General features: G+C 36.0%; 1 protein-coding gene across 2 annotated transcripts in view; it reads right to left on the bottom strand.

Annotated features, from left to right (window-relative positions):
• The window catches only part of ANGPT1 (angiopoietin 1), a 240,702-nt gene extending 222,673 nt beyond the window's left edge, over nt 1–18,029 (bottom strand). For both annotated transcript variants that reach the window (XM_047088928.1, XM_047088929.1), the window contains exon 1: nt 17,352–18,029. In XM_047088928.1, the coding sequence (XP_046944884.1) occupies nt 17,352–17,648 (297 nt within the window). In that variant the 5' untranslated portion in view covers nt 17,649–18,029. The remainder of the gene's footprint in view (nt 1–17,351) is intronic.
• Between the last annotated feature and the right edge of the window lie 2,432 nt (nt 18,030–20,461).

Below are 20,461 nucleotides of genomic sequence, written 5' to 3'. Positions count from 1 at the left end.
TACTGTATTACTACTTATGTCCTTTAAAAATTTGACAGTAAGGTTCTATTACTGTGTCCCTTCCTACCAAATTCCATTGCTTAAGAGTGAGTTGAAGGGTCACAATACTTATCATACTTACTTATTAATAAGTATCACATCTACTTATCAATTTATCCATCCAACCATCCATCTTTACATCCATCCATTTATCAAATACTAGATGGAGTATGGGGCAGGAGAGATGCAAGGAATTTGCTAAGGCATAGAACACACAAAGTGAAGGAAGAAGAGTAAATCATGATAGTGTAATATAACTTCTAGGATTTAGATATGGCTGAAACATAGAGAACCATGGAGAAAATTGTGAGAGATGACATTAAAGGCCAGTTTAAGTAAGCCACAGTGTTTGAACCCCAGTTTGAGGGTATTTTGGAGCCATTGTTGAATTTTAACCATGAGAATGGCATGATTGGGTTTTGACTTCTGGAAAAGCTCTGGTGCCCAGTGCAGTTTGTCCTGGGACAGATATTAAAATCTTGCAAAGTAATTTCATATATATCATGCCACATAATTATAACTTCTGTAATCTTTCTTTCATACGTCTTCCTGCTCTCGTTGCTACATCAGATCCTAGAACATTTAATCTTGAGTTTATATTCTACAAAACTAGGTCACCCATTCACCGTCTGTTTTATAACTTACTTTTCTGTAAATAAAAGCCTTTAAAATCTACTACTTCCTCTGAATTAAAAAAAAAATCAGCTGAGGATTATGGACTACCCCAATGCAATTTCTATGTGTAATTCACCATTTTCAGAGCTTTCAACATTAATTTCTTCACAAAAGCAGAGAAAAAAGGGAAGAAAGAAGTGAAAATTGGTATGAAATGAATAAGTGACCACCCTATGATTAAAGTGGATTCAGAACTGGTCTTATAGGAAGGCAGCTGCTTGGGGTTGAGGGGAGGATGTGAAGTTATTGAAACCCTATCCAAAATATTTCTTGTAGGTTTCCTTTACCTACAGATTCTGCTACTATTTTTAAAGGCCCATCCATATTTATATTGGCCTGAGAACAGTTATTTTGAAAAGTGATGGAAATTTTAATCTGGTTAATTTGCCATCATCTCCACTTCACTTGACTTCAGTCTACATATACCTATTTTTCTTTAAAAAATAAAACTTACATTACTTTGATGACAAAAGTGGCACATGTTCATATCATACAACAAATACAATACACATACAAGAGAAAACAAAAATATTCAACTGCACCATTAAAAACAAATCAACACAAATGTTTTGGATGTGTTTCCTGTCAATGGTTTTATGCATATACTTACAAGTACACACCCACCTCTCCACCACCCACTCTCATCACACCAAGTCAAGTCTATAATGTATATGGAATTTTCCAAAGTGAGGACAATAACAGTGTCCACGTACAGGGTTGCAAGGATCATATAAACTAACACCTTTAAACTGTCTGTCCCAGGATTGGTATATACAAAATGCTAAAAATATTAGCTAATATTTTTCATGGTTATAATTATTCAGGTACACTAATATATTCACTTAAAATTTTGTGGGCATTTTCTCTTGTCAAAATATGATTTTTTAACAGATGTAGTTGTGATGTCACTGAAGACATGGCTTTTCATTAGACAATCCTGGGTTGGGGCGTCTGCTGGTCCTACTCTTTACTGCTTGTGGGAGATAATGCATGATTTCCTCGTTTGAAGCTGTGAATAATACTGCTTATCTTTCAAAAAAATTTTTTTAGGGTTAAAGATCATGGGTCCATGAAATCATAGGAAATACCAAATAAATAACAATATTTGTTTCTAATGTTCCTGCTACGATAGCTATAATGAATATATTCATATATATTGCTCTTTCCTTCTTTTGAATTATTTCCTTGGGAATGATTCCCAGAAGTAGGATTACTGAGTCAAGGGTTATAAACAATAGTTATGTTCTTTATATTTACTGTTATGTTGTTTTCCATAAGTTTCAACCAATATATAATGTAATAAGAAAAGCACTTTATATATTCAAGGAATGTTCCTATACCTGTTTCATTCAAGTCCACATCCTCTGCTCATCAGTTAAGAAGAAGAGAATCTGGGATGGATTTTTATTGCAGGAATTCCAAACCACTGGGAATTGAACAGATGCTGCTAACTCATTTGACATTTAGGAGACCACCAGTCAGCCGTGCTCAAGAACAGCTTTCAGAAACATCTGGATTTAAACTTACAGCCCAATCATGACAGGTTAAGTAGTAAATAGTTATAAAATAGCTTCATGCCTTGAGTGTCAAAAATCTGAATTCACTGAGATTTTTTACAATTTTTAGATGATAGAAAAATTCAAATAATGTAAGCATTAAGACTCACATAAACTATACAGTATATCATTTTGGTATTACGGTTGACTTGGAATTTAGGAAGGCTCAGAGGATTTTTACAAATACTATTTGAAGGTAAGAAAAATCCTTACAAATAATTATTTTACTCAAAGGAGCACTTTACTCAAAGGAAACTATCTTTGTGCAGTCTTCAAGTTACATTTATTGAATTTTAATTTATGTGAACCTGAAGTAGTTTACAAAAATAGAGAAAGGTAGTAAAAATATTGGCTTAAAAACCAACATTTATGACATTCTACTTATGTCATGAGCCTTAATTAAATGCCAGAGCTCATGTCTGATATATTGTTCTTCAATGATTACCATAGAATAAGTACCATAGTAAACCCTGGCATGTATGCCTATGGAAATAGTGACTAATCCAGTCACTATTATTGCATTAATATATTACCTCCAAATTCAGTGGCTTGTAACAACCATTCCATTATGCTCATTAGGCTCACAGACTCTATGGGTCAGGATTTCAGACAAAGCACAGTGGGAATGGGTTGTTTCTGCTCCATGATGCCTGGGACTTTAACTTCACATCTGGAGGTAATGGGAGTAAGTAGGGGTTGGAATCATCTGAAGGCTCATTCACTCATATGTCTACAGCCTGAGATGGAATGACTCAAAAATGGTGATCTGTTAACCAGAGCACCTACACATGGCCTCTCTATGTGGCTTGACTTCCTCACAATACGGTGACCTCAAGGTAGTTGGAATTCTAACATGGCAGCCCAAGGCTCCAAGCATGAGTATTGCAATGAACAACATGGAAACTTAATTGCCTTTTATGACCCAGACATATTCAAAGAGAAGGGAATTAATTCTTTATGAGACAATGACATGCAAGATACTTTACTATTTATATGATATATTACTATATATGCATAAAATACTACTATAACCATTTTTGGAAAACACAACCAATAATTACATTCTAGTGCTGTTTTCCATTTGACTTCTACTCTTCCACTGTGTTACATTTGTATTTTCTTTGAATAGTTTTAGTACCCAAACATGGTGGGGAGTTTTTGCTTCTAAATTTCAAAACCGTAAGTGGTTTTTCAAACTATACCTTCCTAAAAGATTCTGATACACCCTACTGAATGGACAGGTAGAAATGATTGCCCAGTAATCATAAAAGAACCAATCACACATTAATCTCATTTCCACAGGGGATATTTTGTATCTGAACATAAGAGAAATTCCCAAAATATTTGGTGAATTATTTAAAATACAAGCAATTTAATAGGCTTATAGAGTTTGTTTGAATGTTTTAGTTGCTTGTGATATATTTTTGGCCATGACTTTAAAAATTAGATACAGTGGAAGATATTTCTTAATAGTAGAATAATATATAGGGATATTTTATGGTTAAGATAACTAATTTCCATCTTTTGGATCTTTTTCCCCTATAAACTGCATAAGTTTAATTTGTGAACTCAAAGTATGTAAGCTTTGGTCCCATACGAAACAAAATGATCACAAAATAGTTTTCCTTTCTCTCTGACCTGGAGGCTGCTGAGCTCCTATATATACTCAATCCTCAGTTAAGAGTTTTCTTGAGTAATGAGTGTGGGATTTCTACTTTCACTGTCAACTTTAATCCTTTATTTGAATTAGTTTCCTTCGTTCATCAGTTTATCTTAATTGTCAGTAAAAGATAATGACAGTTCTACTTTCACAGTGCTTATTAATTTTCTGTTCTTTTTTCTAAGCACAAATCTTGGATCAAGATTACTTTTATATCCTGAAGAACTAAACTAAACTAAAATAAAATAAAGACACATATGGCACATGGTCATTTTCCCAAAAATATTATAAAAGAACCTAATTCATTAATGTTGAAGTGTTAAATAATCTCCCTTATTGACTATATTTTTTCCTATTTGGTCTTTAACCAAAAGAAATACAACCTATAGCTACACTGTAGTGTTTGTAAGTAAAAATGCAGATAAACTAGTTTAAAATATCACCTTTATTTGTATACTCATATCTGTGTAACATCAACTGTGTAAGTAACTCATTATTTGAAAAAGAATGTAAAAACAACAAATAGTTATTTGCCTCTGACATGTTTTCGGTTTAAATAAAAATTTGCATCTGGTCAGGAAGAGTGCTAAGAAATAATTCTCCTAAGAATACTAGTTTTCTTAGAGCATTTCTTACACATGTTTGGCGAATTATTCCAATCCCTAAAGAAGATTATTTATTCTGAATATATTCTCCAAAAACTTAGAGGAAAACATCATTCATTTGAACCTCTTCCTACTCTCCATCAATCAAAATTTGTTTTAATTTGTGAAGGAAAAGTGAAAGAGGCATGAACAATTAAGAGCTTTAGATACAGCCACTCAGAATTTCTGAGTTCAGATTTTACACTTGTGTCAAAGTAAATATATAACCTTTTAAAAATCATTTGATTTCACTGAACTTCAGTTTGTTTATCTATAAAATGGAGATGATGATACCTACTATTTATAAAAATGTGCTTATCTGTTTGGATGATGATACTGCTTAATGAAGGTGGACTTATTAATACCCTATTTGTTACTCAATACCTGTCTTCAAATAGAATGTCATTTTCATACTTGCTTTGTGGACAAAATATCTGACATCCATTGCCCTCTTTGAGATAAACTGACATGTTCCATTCACAAAGCAATTGTAATTTCACTGGCAGGAGATGGGATTATGCTAAATGGATGAGATAAATCACATCATAATCATGTGTCCACCTAAAATACAAACTATATCACTAAATATAGGAGGTCAATTCCCAGCTTCTATTAATATGTATTTGCTATTTTGTCAGCTTTTTTTTCTTTCCTTTTCTTTTTCTTGTCAGCTGACTCTTGAGAGGAGATGAAAAGTATCAAACATGGTAGATGAAATATTATAAATATGGAGGGGATGAAATATTAGAAATACAGAGGGGATAAAGAAAGAAACCCTTAAAATTAAGAAAGCTTTATACTCCTTAACTTAATAGTTTCCTGCAAATTGGGAAAAGGTCCTTGTTATTAAACATTAACACTAATCTTTCAGACCATTTCACTGACCAAAAGTTGCCCCTAAACAATCTAAGCACCACAGCATGCATTTACTCATGTATATATCCTACCAATAGCTATGGAGCACCAACAACATGGATGTGCCCCACACTGCCGATCGTCATCATTCCATGGAGAACTGAGGTCAAGCAAGTAGACACACATTGAATTTTTTTCCTCCTTAATGTGTTTTAATCTCTCCTATTATGCAAACGTGGATGAAAAGCATACCTGAATTCTACTTTGCCCCCATCCTGTCTTGTCCTCTCTCTTCTTTGGGACTACTTGAAAAAGAATGAACAGAAGGGAGTTAGTCTGGAGTCGTTCTACCTCATGTGCTTGATAGTTACAAAAAGCTACAACTCTCAAAGCCCAAGCATCTGAGTGGTCAGGCCTCCAAGATCAGGAAAAAAAGAGGAAGAGCCATCACAACTCTCTGCAAGTAGCAGTGTTTTGGCCTTGGACCAAAATACCAGAAATATTTTAATTAATAGGGACAGTGATAAATAAAATAGGAAGTGAGATAAGAGGCCATTGCCTGAGAAAAGAAGGCTTTTCTTCTCATTTTTACAACTCTCTTGAATGACCCACAAAAAAAGTGCATGCAAATAATATTTTAAGTTCCAGGATGTGCTTTTGCTTTTCCAAGAAGGATTGTCCACAGATAAATCTAAGAGGGAGGTCATTAAATGGAACGGAAGATATATAGAATAGACAGCTTCACCCCATGTAAAGCAATTGTAAGCCCTTCTTTGTGTTTTAAGTTTTTAGATAACTAGTCAGATTCAATTAAGCTCTGTAACTTCAAGAAATGGTGCTTCTAAGGAGATAGGCAGGAGGGACTATAGACGTGGGATTCCTGGTCTGTTAACAGACCTGGGGGAGGCTAGAGAGAATTGGGCTATTGTGCTTCAATCAGCAGCAATAACCTATGTGTCACAGTCAATTTAACCACGGAGCTTTAGAGATAGGATGTGGACAAATGACTGAAACAGTACTTGAGAAAGGGGCGAACACATTTTGTATGAAAGCATTAAGGGTTTAGGTGCAAAGACTACTACAGAAAAAAAATTTTTTAAATAGACTTAAGGTTTGAAGATTGACAAGAAGGGACACGGCAAAAGTTGCTATAGCTAATCCCACAGTTGGTTAAGATCATAGGTCACGGAGCCAAACTGCCTGGAATTGGAGGCTGACCCCCCACCACTTAGCCACTAAGTAAACTTGGACAAGTTACTTCCCTTCACTGTGCCTTAACTTGCTAATTTGCTATGTGGGAAAATTATAATGCCATCTACCTCACCCTGGCTTTTGAAGGTATTCAATAGATTAATACATGTAAAGTCCTTCCAAATGGCTTGATAGTTGGTAAAAGGGTTCAACATTTAACTATTACTATAACCCAGAACTGCCCCCAAGGAATAACTAATATTTACTTAACATTTGCCATGTGAGAGAATTTATGCAAGGTAATTTATGTAAATTAACTTTACTCCTAGCAATCAGCCTATAATGTAGGTACTGTTATTACCTCAAGTTTACTAATAATACAAATGAGGCACAGAGAAGTTAAGAAAGTTGCCCAAGGCCACATAGCAAGGAAGTAGTATTATCAAAATTCAAATCTAGGCAGTCTGGCTTTAGGTACAACACACTTCATCACTGCATAGCTCTCTCTTTGACATAGAAAAAACAGTGGACACAAACAATGCGTTTACTATCTATTTTAGTGGGTTTAGGCTTCTCAACAACAGCGGCTGTAGTAGATTCATCACTGTCTCCCAGTACCCAGCAGACCACCTTGTGGATATTTGATTAGATAACTGGCTAACTGGCTGCCTGTCCTTTGTGAATAGCAGGTGTTTAGTTCTATGACTTATGCCTGTATTCTGAAATCCCACAACAGAACTCACTGCCGTCTCTTATGGAGCAGTCCTCTGGACACTGCTATAGTCCCACGATCCCTCACTGTGCCCCCAACCCCCAATAAAGGGACAGTCACTGGAAAACTTGTTCATTCACCCTCTCTCCTGCCCATCCTCTTTCCTGCACTTCCACGCCATGGCTGCCAGTACAAGCAGCATCACATAGGACTTATGGAAATAATGCCAGAGAAGAGAGGGGGGATGAAAAGGAAAGGCAGGCCAGGAATGAGTTCCTTTGAGTCCTTTTGTCCTTCCTGCTCAAAGGACTGCCCCCATCACATATCTTTTCTGGTTTCAAGTCCCAGAAGTCTCCCCACTACAGAATGAGAAGTAGGAGTTTGGAAAAAAGTAGGCCATTGGAAAGCCAGAAAAAATTATTAGGATTCTCATTTCTAACATAATAAGAAAGTTAATAATAAATTCATTTAAGGCTTCACTTTGGAGCCCTCACTCCTCAGTATATCAAATGGCCGTGTATTATTCATCTCCTAAAAAAAGAGAACAAGCTCATCAGGGCCAATACAATTAAAGATGTCACCTTCAGATGATTGTCCTCTCTCAGCACATTGTGATATGTTGCAGCTTAGGTGTATTTGGAAAGTGGATTTAAGTTTGGTTTTATCTCGTCTTAAGTAAATTAACCTTCTCAGTCAGGATAAATGGCTTAAACAATACCAAATAATCTTACTTGCATTTTATTAATGTTTCAGCACAAATGAATATGAAATTGGCAATTCTGAGATTCCTTTTCCTGCTAGCATATACTAGAAGTAAAAACAAAGGTAAGCTAAGTTGACCTAACAGGAATTATTGAAAATTCTGAAAATATGTAAATGCCTACTTAAAATTCAGATCTCCTTGCACTATCCTTAACAATGAATTCTATTCTAAGTGAATATTGTAGCTTGAGATATTAGGTATTTTCAGTGTAATTCATGTTCCGAAATTTAAGATAAGTAAATATAAACTATCATGCATTTGGATAATTCAGGAAATAGATAAGTTATACAATCTGCTATTAATTGTCCAAGAGTTATCTATTATCTTAACATATTTTGGTCATGTTAGGTATGGGTGGGCCTCAACATTCTCAGAGTCAAGAACAACCTGTATTTTTGTAACTTACACATTAACATTCTTCTTTTAAAATGTTTATTTATTTTGAGAGAGAGAGAGAGGGAGAGACAGAGAGAGAGAGAAAGCAGGGGATGGGCAGAGAGAGAAGGAGAGAGAGAATCCCAAGCAGACTCTGTGCTGTCAGCACAGACACCTGCAGGGGGCTTTATCCCACTAACCGCGAGATCATGACCTGAGCTGAAATCAAGAGTCAGACACTAAACCGAATGAGCCACCCAGGCGCCCTCACATTAATAATCTTAACCTGGCTTTGTAGATGGCAGAGTTGGACATTCTTACGCTAACTTGTCAAAAAAGATTCAAACTATCAAACATTATGTTTCTTCCTGTCTGCCAGTAGACTGGTTTTGGCAGCTTTACCTCACTAATATTTGATTATTTGGAAGTTTGATTGCAGTCATTCTGAAACTATATTCCTTTGAACATACAGGATCCCCTGATGAATGCCTCTGGGGGAGGAGCTGAGGAAGAGGGTCCAGGCAGGATCTCACTTTGGTTCCCTTCTAGCCCATCTATTTGCATCTAGATTATATATGAAGCTTCTACCTAATAACTTGCTTGGAAACGGGGTTCCACTGCTAAGAAGTATTTGGAATTTATCAGTTCATTTGTTCAAAAATAGTAAACCTTCAGTATATTATTCACATTTTAAAGTTATAAATATTCAATTTATTCAATAAGTTATTCATTTATTCAATAAGTATTAAAACTAATGATTATTATAGCTCTGTTCTTATTACTTAAATGCTGGGTAAAATTGGAAAACAAAGAGAAGACTAGTGATTTAGCAATAAGGATACAATTCTCACGTCTTGTATCTGTGCAGTTGAGATAAGGTGGATGCAAAGTCTGCTGGGTGTAGCAAACCTTTAGCCACAATAAATATCCACTGTATTTTAATATAGTCAATTATATATTAACAGTGAAGAGAAGAACAGTGTTAAAATGTTTTACAAAATCTTGGGATTATCTCTAAAGGTTTAGTAGCAAAATGCACTTTGGAGTTTTAAAATATTTATTCATTCTCTGAGAATGGAAACCCTCTAATAATCTTTAGGGTCTAGTACTATGATTCAACTCATTCAGGTTTCATGATCCTAATGAGTTAGAACGATACATGTAACTAAATTTTCAAACAGACCGCCTTTCAAAATTATCATCAGCAATTCCACAGAAATATACAGTAAGTTTATGTATTTGATACCAGTGAGTTTGGTGGCTTCTATGTACACATTACTGTTTCAAGATATTCACATCTTATTTGCATATTACTAGTATTTCAGCTACTGATTTACTTTAGGTACAGCTTGATACTTACGCTAATTTGCATGCTCTTTCAATAATGCAAAACAAACTTAGGAACTACATGCCAATGCAGACCCGTAATAAGTAACCTGTAGCCATGTAGCATGTATATACAAGTAACATTTATTATATTTGCTATACTCTATATTCTCCAGTACTTATCACTAAATATGCAAACGTCCAAATATGTTATTAAATTATTAGCTGCCAGTAGGGTTATGCTGGGCTTTATGTTTTATACCATTTTCTCTGTTAAATATTACCTTTTCATATGTTTGAAGGAAGAAATCAGGTCATTTGGCTAGGTAACCTAGACCAAACAAACTCAAAAACCTCTTACTTCTGCTATTTCTGTGTAAGAATTCGAGAAAAGTGTTTGGTACAGAGTCTCAAAATATAAAGAAAAGATAATCCTTGGAGTGCTTCATTCTTTAGAAACCTCTTTGATAAGGGAGGGGGCATATCTTTTGTACACTTTGTAAAGAGATTTAAACACTAAGAGGCCCTCCCTTCTATGACCATGGGGCCAGAACCAAAGGAGGTTTGGAACTTCCCAACTTCACAGCAAACGATAATCTTGTATTGGAACAAAAGGGGAGGATGACTCAGAATGTAATTAGGGTTGTGCATCTAAGCAAATGGTATTAAAAAAAGAAAAGAAGACAAGGCTCAGGAAAAGGATGCTGTTTCTACACAGAGACAAGGCCATGGCAGAATGAAAACAAAACCTCCTCAAGTAGCAAGTTACAGCATAGCAGCTGATAAACCTCTGTAAATTGTGCCTGAACAACCCACTGTTGCTCCTCCCCTCCCATCATCTACACAAATGGGAATACTTGTAATGCTTATACCTAAAGCAAATGATAGAGGGAGGAAAGGTTTCTAAATAAATTGAACCTAAGAGGCTGAGCTGAAGCCCCAGTGCCATGAAAACAGAACGCCTCTGATGTTTTGTCAACATTCTTGCTGATGCCACAACCAACAGGTTGAAACAAGTACATAAAGCAAAGAACCCTGGCACCAAGGCCTGGTAAAACCAGATGCTGGTGATCTGCATTGTTATTCAGGTGCTTTTTCTGTTCCAACATGTATTTGCTTTTGGAATATTTCTCTGTCCACATAATGATGGGCAGAGGAAAGGAAAGACATGAAATTTCCTTGCCTGTAACTCCTCTAAAATGTCACCTCACAGCATGTCCAGATACCAAGCCAAGAAATGGCTTACTCAGGCTCTCTGCCAACTGGCATGGACCTAAAGATTATTTGAACTCCTGGAGGGCGATATTTTTCCCACACAACAAACTTCACAATTTACCTTGCAATGGTCCCAATATTAATACCATATTCCTTTTGTGGTATAGGACAGGGGTCGGGAAACTTTCTGTAAAGGACTGGATATTAAATGTTAGCATCTGTGGTCTCTGTTGCAACCCTCAACTCTGCCTTTGTAAGAAGAAAGCAGCCAGAGACGTTACATAAACAAATGGGTGTGGCTCGGTTTCAATAAAATTTTATTTACAAATGCATAGACAATTACATTAAGGAATGGGTGTGGTTTTATTTCAATAAAACTTTATTTACAAACACAGGTGGCAGTCAGGATTTAGTTCAAGGGCCATAGTTTGCTGATCCTTGATTTAAATGATGGAAATTCAGAAGATTAAAACTTCTCCTAGTACATAGTTAGATGGGTATCACAGGGAATATAGTTGAGTGTTTCATTTTCATACAAATATTTAATTATAGCCCAAATCTACTCATGGAATTCATTCATTTCTCTATTCATTAAAAAAAAAAAAAAGTATTCTTTCCAACTATGTTCCAGGTATTGTCCTAGAAAAGTAGATCTGCTATAAAAAATAACAGACGAAATAATAAATAAAAACTAGTGAACAAGACAGGCACAGTCTCTACCTCATAGAGTGTAAGGTTCAGGAGAATATCTTTTGCAAATATTTATTGAGGGTCTACTATGTGTTGTGTATATAGGTATACTACAGAGAATAAAACAGACAAGGACCTCTTCTGGCATTTACATTATAGGTAGGTAGAGGGAGAAAAAATAAATAAGGTGACAAACAATAAGCAATAAGAGGTCATGCTGTGCCACAAAGAAATAATACAGCATTATATGACAAAAAGTCACTTAGTAGAATTCAGGAAGGTGGTAGGTAATAGTGCTCAGAAAAGACTTTCCAAGAAGATGACTTCCGAGCAAAGACCTGAATAAAAAGAAAGAGCCATCTATGCCAATATCTGGAGGAAGAATTTTCCTAGATAAGTAAATAGCATGTAAAGTCCCTGAGACAGAAATAAACTGACCTTTTATAGAAATAACAAGAAGGCTAATGTCATTTGAGTAACTGGAATAAGGGAAATGTTGTAAATGATGAATCTAGAGGGGAATATGGGGGCAGATCATATACAGCCTCAATGTAAAGAATTTGCATTTTAGTCTTACATAATGAAAAACTGTAGGAAATTTTAAGGAAAAGAATGATACATTCATATTCATTTCAGATCACATTGAACCAATAATTCCATATGAGATTAGTGCTACTTAAAAAAGGCTTCTGTGAAATGGCATGGTCAGGGGTAAAGAACAGTTGCAATCACCCATAGTAAAGGACCTACTTGCCCTGGTTCAAAAATCCTGCAATCTGCCAAGACAGACAGTTTGAGAAGAGGCTTGCTTCTTCCTACAGAGAAATCCAAAAGACTATGATAGCTCCAACTGCCTAACTTCTAGGACTCAGAAAGGTTTTTCTGTCTTCTTGGATCTTTTGATTCTAAAATATAACAAGCAACAAATAAAACCTAACTATTCATTGAAAAGTTAATACAGGGGAAGACTCCCCACTTGGCTTGAAAACTAAGAGTTGATCTCAGATGAAGTTGGTAGGGACATTTCTACAACTGAATTTAAAAGACAATTATTCCTTTAAACTTTCTTGGCAAGTGCTATTTTTTCCCATCTTAGTGCATAAATTATATATGCATATTTTCTTCAAGTTTAGTGACAATTTTTTAAAAACATACTTATCAATTGTCCACTCATTTCACACATTCAGGAAGCACCCCTACAAGTGCAAATAAAACACAGAACATCCCCTCTGGCTTACTTTGCATAGTCACGAGCCACCAAAACAATGCACAGATGGGAGGTCATTTCCAATTACATAGATTCATATGTGCACACATTATACGCAAATATATGTCATTATTGTATGCAGTAAATTGTTGCCTACTGGCCTGGAAGTCCAAAATTATTTTTTCCCCAAAGGAAGGTCCAACTGACCCTCAAGTAAACTAGCACAAAGGATTTAAGCAAACTTTAGCCTCTAAAAGCAGTTACAAGCTCTCCTAATTTTCATTATTTTATTCTAGCACCACACACTGGAGCACCTGATGTCTTTTATTTAACATTATGATGGTAACAGAGATATTGTTCAAACCCTTAAAAAACATTTCAGATATATATGGGTAAAGAACTATTCACTACACTCAAGGGGACTCATACTCTGAGTCGGAAAACAGCCTCAAAACAAATAATGAAAACGACAGGAAGTGCAGTGCTAGCATGACACATGCAATGAATGTATTATGACAACAAGGGAGAACTCAGCCTGGGAGAAGTGGAGCGCAGGTACATGTCCTAGGGAAACTGGCAACAAAACTGACTCGAAGAATAATTAAGTGGACAAGATGGAGCAAAGGTACAAGTTTTTGAGATCCTAGATCACTGGCTAAATGCAATTTGGATAATTAGTAACCACCTACTCCAGACTCAATATTGTTTTAATATCAAGACAAAAGTAATTGTAGGATGTAGTGCTTGCCTAAATGACAACTTACAATCTAGTTAGGGAGGTAAAGGGTACACCCAAAACAAATTGTTAATAGTACATGGTAAAGTATAGATTGCAACACATAGACAATGCATCCATTTATTCATTCAACAAATGTTTACTGTCTGTCTGCAAAGGACTGTATACTGTTTTAGGCCCTGGGGATATGGCAGTAGGCAAGCACACAAAGTCTCACGGACGTCACATTCTGGTGGATATTAATATGGGTTAATATTGGTAATATAGGAGTTTCAAAAAGATGATTATAATTCTCTGAAACAAAGAATGTAAGTAGAGGATGTTATTAGTCAAAAATTGCTGTCAATAGAAACATTTAGCCAAGTGTTCCAGTAAAACCTTCGCACTTATTAAAATATTTTGGATGGCAATTCATACCTACATTTTCTACTAATAATCATCAATTCATCAATTTTATCTAATGTAAAATATTTACAGTAGCTAGACCCTTGTTCTCTGTTACAAGGCATTTTTTTTTTTACTCAATTTATACTTTCAACAACAACAACAACAAAAAGACATCATTTGGCGAAGGCAAAAGACATATACATATACGTATACATATTAGTGAACTTCTGGGATACAGGAGAAAGAAAACAATAATTCAAGAAGCACAAGACATAGTGACATTAAACAGTAGACATTTCTCTGTCAAAGAAAGGTAGAAAGGAATCAAATGAGAGTGGCAAAGTCACAAAGGCCATTTGTACTTACTGTTAATATCCCAAGACCTGGTCATCTCAGGTATTGGGTATGGTTTGCTCATAATTCTGAAAAGAACTATACAAGTGAAGAGAGTTGAATCTAGATACACAGCCCAGGTGTTTTACCCAATGAAAGGGTGATTTTTGAGCTTATTATTTATATTGCTCTTCCCCATCTGACAAGTGAAAATAATGCTAGCAACCTAACTCACAATTGGTGTTAATTGACAGGTTACTATGTAAAGTTGATCTCCTTGAATGAAATCCATCATATCAAGAGACAAGTGCCAAAACAGTTCCAACACTTATGGTGAGGACACATCATTTGCCCCCTCGCATACCTTATTTCTCATCTTGTTCAATGGCAAGACCAGAAATGAGGTGTGAGAGTGTAAGTAACAGCCAATGTCTTGTGAAGATTATTTGTAAAAGAATCCAGTTTACCAAACTTCATGGAAGGTATCAGATTAACATAAATTATCATCTGTCTGCATCTAGCATTTGGAACACACATTCTACATCAAAAACTTTCCTGGTAGTGATGCCATGAGCTGCATAATAATCACCATGCTTTGATTAATTATTTTGCTAAATGGATGATTTAATTACATTTACACTGATAACCTCAGTTTCTGCACTGCATTGCTTTTTATCCTAACACAACTATTAGGAATCAAAATAGAAGTAGTACAACTTGCAGTATTAAGCATACTAAATAGTTACAGTAAAAAGATTTCCATTTGAATTATCAAAATAAATACATTACAAGAAATTTAGAACCTGAAGTAAAAAAATCCTCTAATTAAGGGAAACTTGAGAGAGCTTTTTAACAAGTTCTTTGCTGAAAGAATTTATTTGGTTTCTTGATCCTCCTACCAATCGCATTAACAATGACAAAAGATATGCAAATTTAAGCAGACAATAGTCAAGCCAAACGCTCTGACTCATACCAACAGGGACATTTTCAGCATATAATCAGCTCAATTCACGTTAGCAAGGGTCAATGTAACCAAAGAATATTTGCATAGTTATGCTTGGCCATAATCTGAAAACTATGCCATAATCATTGACCAAGAACAATGCAAACAAAAATCAAATTTATTTCACACAATAAATTAACATACGAAACATGTGCATGACATAAGCCCAATAGAATCACATATTTACCTTATTGCTGCTGAATCATTGCATAGCAACAAAAAATATGCATTACTATGTCTGAATCACCATTTTGACTCTATGTTTTACATAAACAAAATATTACATTTTTGGTAGAATAGCTTGAGTGGGACAATTTGGGACTAAATTTCCCTCCCAGCCCCTTCAAATTATCCAGACTAATTTTAATGATTGAATTCTCATTAAAAACTAGATGGATGCTATAATGAGAATAGTAATAAGCAATTTAACCAAATTAATTTGTTTACTATTAAAATATATTTTGCTAAAGATAAAACAGATATCCTATTACAAACTACTGCTACAATTAGTGCTTGAAATTTAAACTACAATTATCAAAAGGGTGTAGAATTTGGTTTGCTTTCTATTCTTCCGCCCCTATTGATCTTTTTCACCTGTAGTCTACAATAGAAAGATTAACTACAATTCCAGGTTTGGAAACTCTGAAACTACCCAGTTTCAGTTAACTTGTCAAATAAAGTATCGGTGATCTTAGTTCAGTCCCTAGTGGACAAAAGTAGAATAACTATTACTCGCATGATTCAGCAGGCAGTGCTCTAAGTGAGCATGACAACTGGGGGGGGGGGGGGAACAGAGCATTTGTCGTTTGCCCATCTTCTTAAAGTGTTTGCTCTGTTAAAAGACTAATTAAAAGGAGACCGGACTGGCTATGTTCCTACCTATATGCACCAAATGAATTTTTAGTAAAGATCTCCAGGAGAGAAGAATTTTCACAAATGTGATATTGCCACCCTTCTACTGACATAGTTGAATACTCTTGTTATCTGCTGTTTACCTGTTACACAAACGGAGAGCAAAGAAAGAAGGAGCTGCAGAAAGTATGTTCATATTTTAATAGACATATTTTCAACAAAAACTTCTAAATGGTTTATAGAGAAAAACTGAATAAAATGTGCATTGTGATTTTTATAAATTGGGATTAACTGCATATTCAACATTACCATTCATCTGGATACTTCCTGCATGGCACTGTGGTTACCACAATGTCCTGAGAAAAGAGGTATTTCAGGACTATAGCAAAGCCTACACGTGCTCAGCTCCAATCTGCAGGTGCACGCTCTGAAAACAGCAACCACCAGCTCAATCTCTCCTTTCCCACTGGGCAAACAACCTCTTCCTGAGGAGTTCACATTCAAATATATCTTCAGGATTTTCAGGGATGGAAAAAATATATGACATAAATCTGTCCTCTACTATTCTATTACTTGCTAAAATTAATTGCCTTTATATACTTACACAATTTCTCCAACAAAATATCATACTTTACACTTACTCTCATTTCATATTAACTTTACTAGAGGTTGAGAAAAACAAGTATTTGGTGATGATTCCTCACCCTAGCTGCACAAAATTCCTGGTGTGAAATTGATTTGATTCTAAATTAGTATTGTCATTATTTTCTTTTTTCACCAACTTTCTCAAGATACACAGGATTTTTTTTTCTCCAAGTTGGGCTTTGACAGAAAAATCAAGCTAAATTTTAAATAAGAGGAAACCAGAAACGTCATAAAATGTGCCACTGCTAGGCACATAAAAGGGTTGCCACCCTACCTTCACAGGCTTGCACAACAAGCCTGAAAACCTTGGCTCACCCATGAAGTCACTGGGAGCCAGCCGGCTTGCATTTGCAAACACTGCCTCCCTCCCACCCCCACCCCTGAGCAAAAGGTAAACACACAAATGCCCCCCTAAGGAACTCTAAGTTAGCTGCAGTGCAGAACGGAAAAGGCTCTGTGCAATTAGAAACTGAAAGCAATCACTTACTTTTTGCAGCCACTGAGTATAATTTTCCATCACATGCTCCAGATGTTGAAGTTTCTGGGAAGAGAAATCCGGTTCCACGTGTGGAGCATCTCTCTGCAGAGCGTTTGTGCTGTACTGGTCTGTCGTACTCTCACGACAGTTCCCGTCGTGTTCTGGAAGAATGAAAGTGTAGGCACACTGCCCATGTTGAATCCGGTTATATCTTCTCCCACCGTTTTCTGGACTTCGCCGCTGGTTGCTGCACCCTATGTGAGTCAGAATGGCAGCGAGGAAAGCAAAGGAAAGGAAAACTGTCATTGTACTGCCAGCTCTCTCCTTCTGTGCCTCTCGCAAAAACTTGCTCCTTTCTTCTGACCTTTAAACTAGTCTTTATTTTAGGTAAAACTGCTTGTTTGTTTGACTTTATCCCCCTCAGAGAAAACTTTTGAAAAAGAATCACAGAAAACTAGCCATTTGTTAGCTTTGTTCTAAAATGTTAGTTTTTTTTTTTTATTTCACTATAATGGTAGTTTCCTTGAGATATTTATTGCATAGTAGCTGAGATTTATTGTTTCCTCTCTGTGTGACCGTTCAGCGTGGAGCCTGCCTGAGTCAGCTGCGTGTACATATTCTAGACCCTTTCCCCTACCCTATCTGCAGCAGATCTGCTATTTTCTCCCAGACCTCAGTGAGTTTTATTAAGGTTGCACATCCAAGCCGAGCTGGAAGCAGGCAGCCTTTCACAAGATGACTTGACAGGAATGCATGAGTGTGCCCCTATGCTAAGGGTGGCTGATGGCTTGGAGCAGCGGATCGTCTTACAAATTGGCTAGATGCGCACGACCTCGATCATGTACAGCCCTCCCGCCCCCTTCCGCAGACAATTGCCTCCAGCCTTTAGAAGATCCCGGGCAAATCAATAAATAGAGCAGTCCACCTTAATACACTTTTGCTGTGCATGCTGACCTACTAAAACCTAGCAAACTAGCACTAGGTTTTTAAAGTTAGTATGTAATCGGGGAATTCTAAGAAGAAACATTAGCATAATGTCCAGTAAAATAATTTTTGATAATGATGTCTGTATAAATATTTTAAAAAATTATCCTTGACTCTGGGAAAAAGAATTTAAAAACATTTTTAGAGATGGTATTCTCTCCTTGTATTCACTCAGACTTTTAGGAGTTGGAGACAATTATCAGGGAGGGTCAAATAAGCAAAACAAATTTTCATAACTTGTCACTCAAAGGAATGTAGATAGCATGTGCATATTAAGCAGAATAATCTAAGTATTTAGATTTCTGAGATAAGAATTTTAAATGAAACTATACCCCTGATCAGAACGCAGCCCTGTGTGCTCTGTGTATACAAATTGAGCAACTTTCTTACAAAAACAGTGTGGTTACAATTTAAAACAGTGGCCAGAGAATTATTAATTCCTGTGGTACGTCCTAAGCACAGATTTCACAAGGACCTCTTTGGTGTTGCTATGGCTATCTTTAACACTGGTATGGAAGTTTGCCATAAAGTCTCCCGTGACTACACAGAAAAACTATCTGAGAATAAACATATATCAGGTGTGTCAATGGGCCAGCAAAGGGCTGTCTGGGAGAAATCTGTTTCCATTAAGAAACAAAAATTATCAGAAGGTAATTTCCCAAATGTAGGGTGTAAACATTTGAACAAAAGGATCAGTAAAACATAAAGAACAGGGTATAATTATAGAATTAAGGTTATGGCACTGAAATCTTTACTAAGTATGTGCAGAAAACAGGAATTACGAGCAGGGGCTTTCATCAAGAACTGGGAGGGATTTTCAGGAATGGAGCTTCTCAACGGCTGTCATGGTATAAAAACAGAAGCCACAGATGTTGACTCTTGTGTCCTCAAGGTACAGGTCAGTGGGTAAAGGGCAATAAGATTAGAGATTGGTGTGTTGGGAAAAGTTAGAGGAGAGGGCAAAACAAATTCCAGGGAAAAAATGTGATTTACTTAGGAGAAAAATATCGTGCCCAGATTTATCAGTCTTTCTCATAGCAAATAACAAATTTCTGATCTGACAGAAATGGAAGCAAATAATACCAAATATAGCAATAAAGCCCTTGAACTGCCTTTGCAGCTTCCTCCTTCTGTTGCATGTCTCTTTGTTGGCTGATATGTCACTCATGTGCACTAATAATAATGACATTTATTAAGAGCTTAATATTTTCCAGGTTGGTATTAAGCACTCCTTACATACGATCTCATTTAATTATCCCAATGAATCTGAAACATGGATATTATGTTTAATCCCATTTTACTGATGGGAAACCTAAGTCATAGCAAACCTAATTGGTCACAGCTCACATAGCCAGCCAGGGATGGTGCCAGTATGTCAAATCTAGTGAACTGATTCCAAGTCAGCCAAAAGGCTTCCAAAGGGCTCCAGCTGCACTGATTCACAGCCCTAAAGCAGACTAAGTGATGGTACTGAGAAGTAAAACAACTGATTAAAAACCAGTTTATAGCACCAAAGTGATTTAATCCTTCTTCTGTACCCCAAAAAAAAAAAAACAAAACAAGAGTGACGGGTAACCTGTGCAGTAGAGTTTTTAAGGGCCCACAAGGACAAAGTAAACTGGCAGATAGTCTAAAATCATTTTCCAACATTGATGCTTTGAAAATTATTCCTGGAAAAAAGAGAATCCAAAACCAACACCTTAAGTGATTCATTAAGAACTAAATACAGCTGAAAATCAGCAGAAGATACAAGAGTGAGTGGTGAGGCTTCTATTAAAGTGTTCCTGTGTTTTTTAACAGCCAAGACTTAAAATTCTGTTTCTCTATGTAGAGTGTGTGTGTGTGTGTGTGTGTGTGTGTGTGTGTGTGTAAGTTTCTGTGAATCTACACATGCTTGTTCATATACACTTTTCCAATCTGAAGAAATGTAATGAAGGAATGCACAATTTCCTGAGGGAAGAATAGACAACTAGGAAAGGGAGGCTTGAAAAGCAAGTACTTAAAAGGAGGGAGGAGACAGAGAGACAAAGAAATTGATTTCTTTCCTTTCCAGAAAAAGAAAGAAAGAAAGAAAGAAAGAGAGAGAGAGAGAGAAAGAAAGAAAGAAAGAAAGAAAGAAAGAAAGAAAGAGAAAG

The sequence above is a fragment of the Lynx rufus genome, unplaced genomic scaffold (assembly GCF_022079265.1).
Source record: "Lynx rufus isolate CCGP_SWC_20201006 ecotype Redwood Valley unplaced genomic scaffold, mLynRuf1.p SCAF_26, whole genome shotgun sequence".
In the NCBI taxonomy this organism is placed as follows: domain Eukaryota; kingdom Metazoa; phylum Chordata; class Mammalia; order Carnivora; family Felidae; genus Lynx; species Lynx rufus.
Note: the sequence above shows the minus strand (reverse complement) of the source record. Positions and strands in the feature narration are given on the sequence as shown.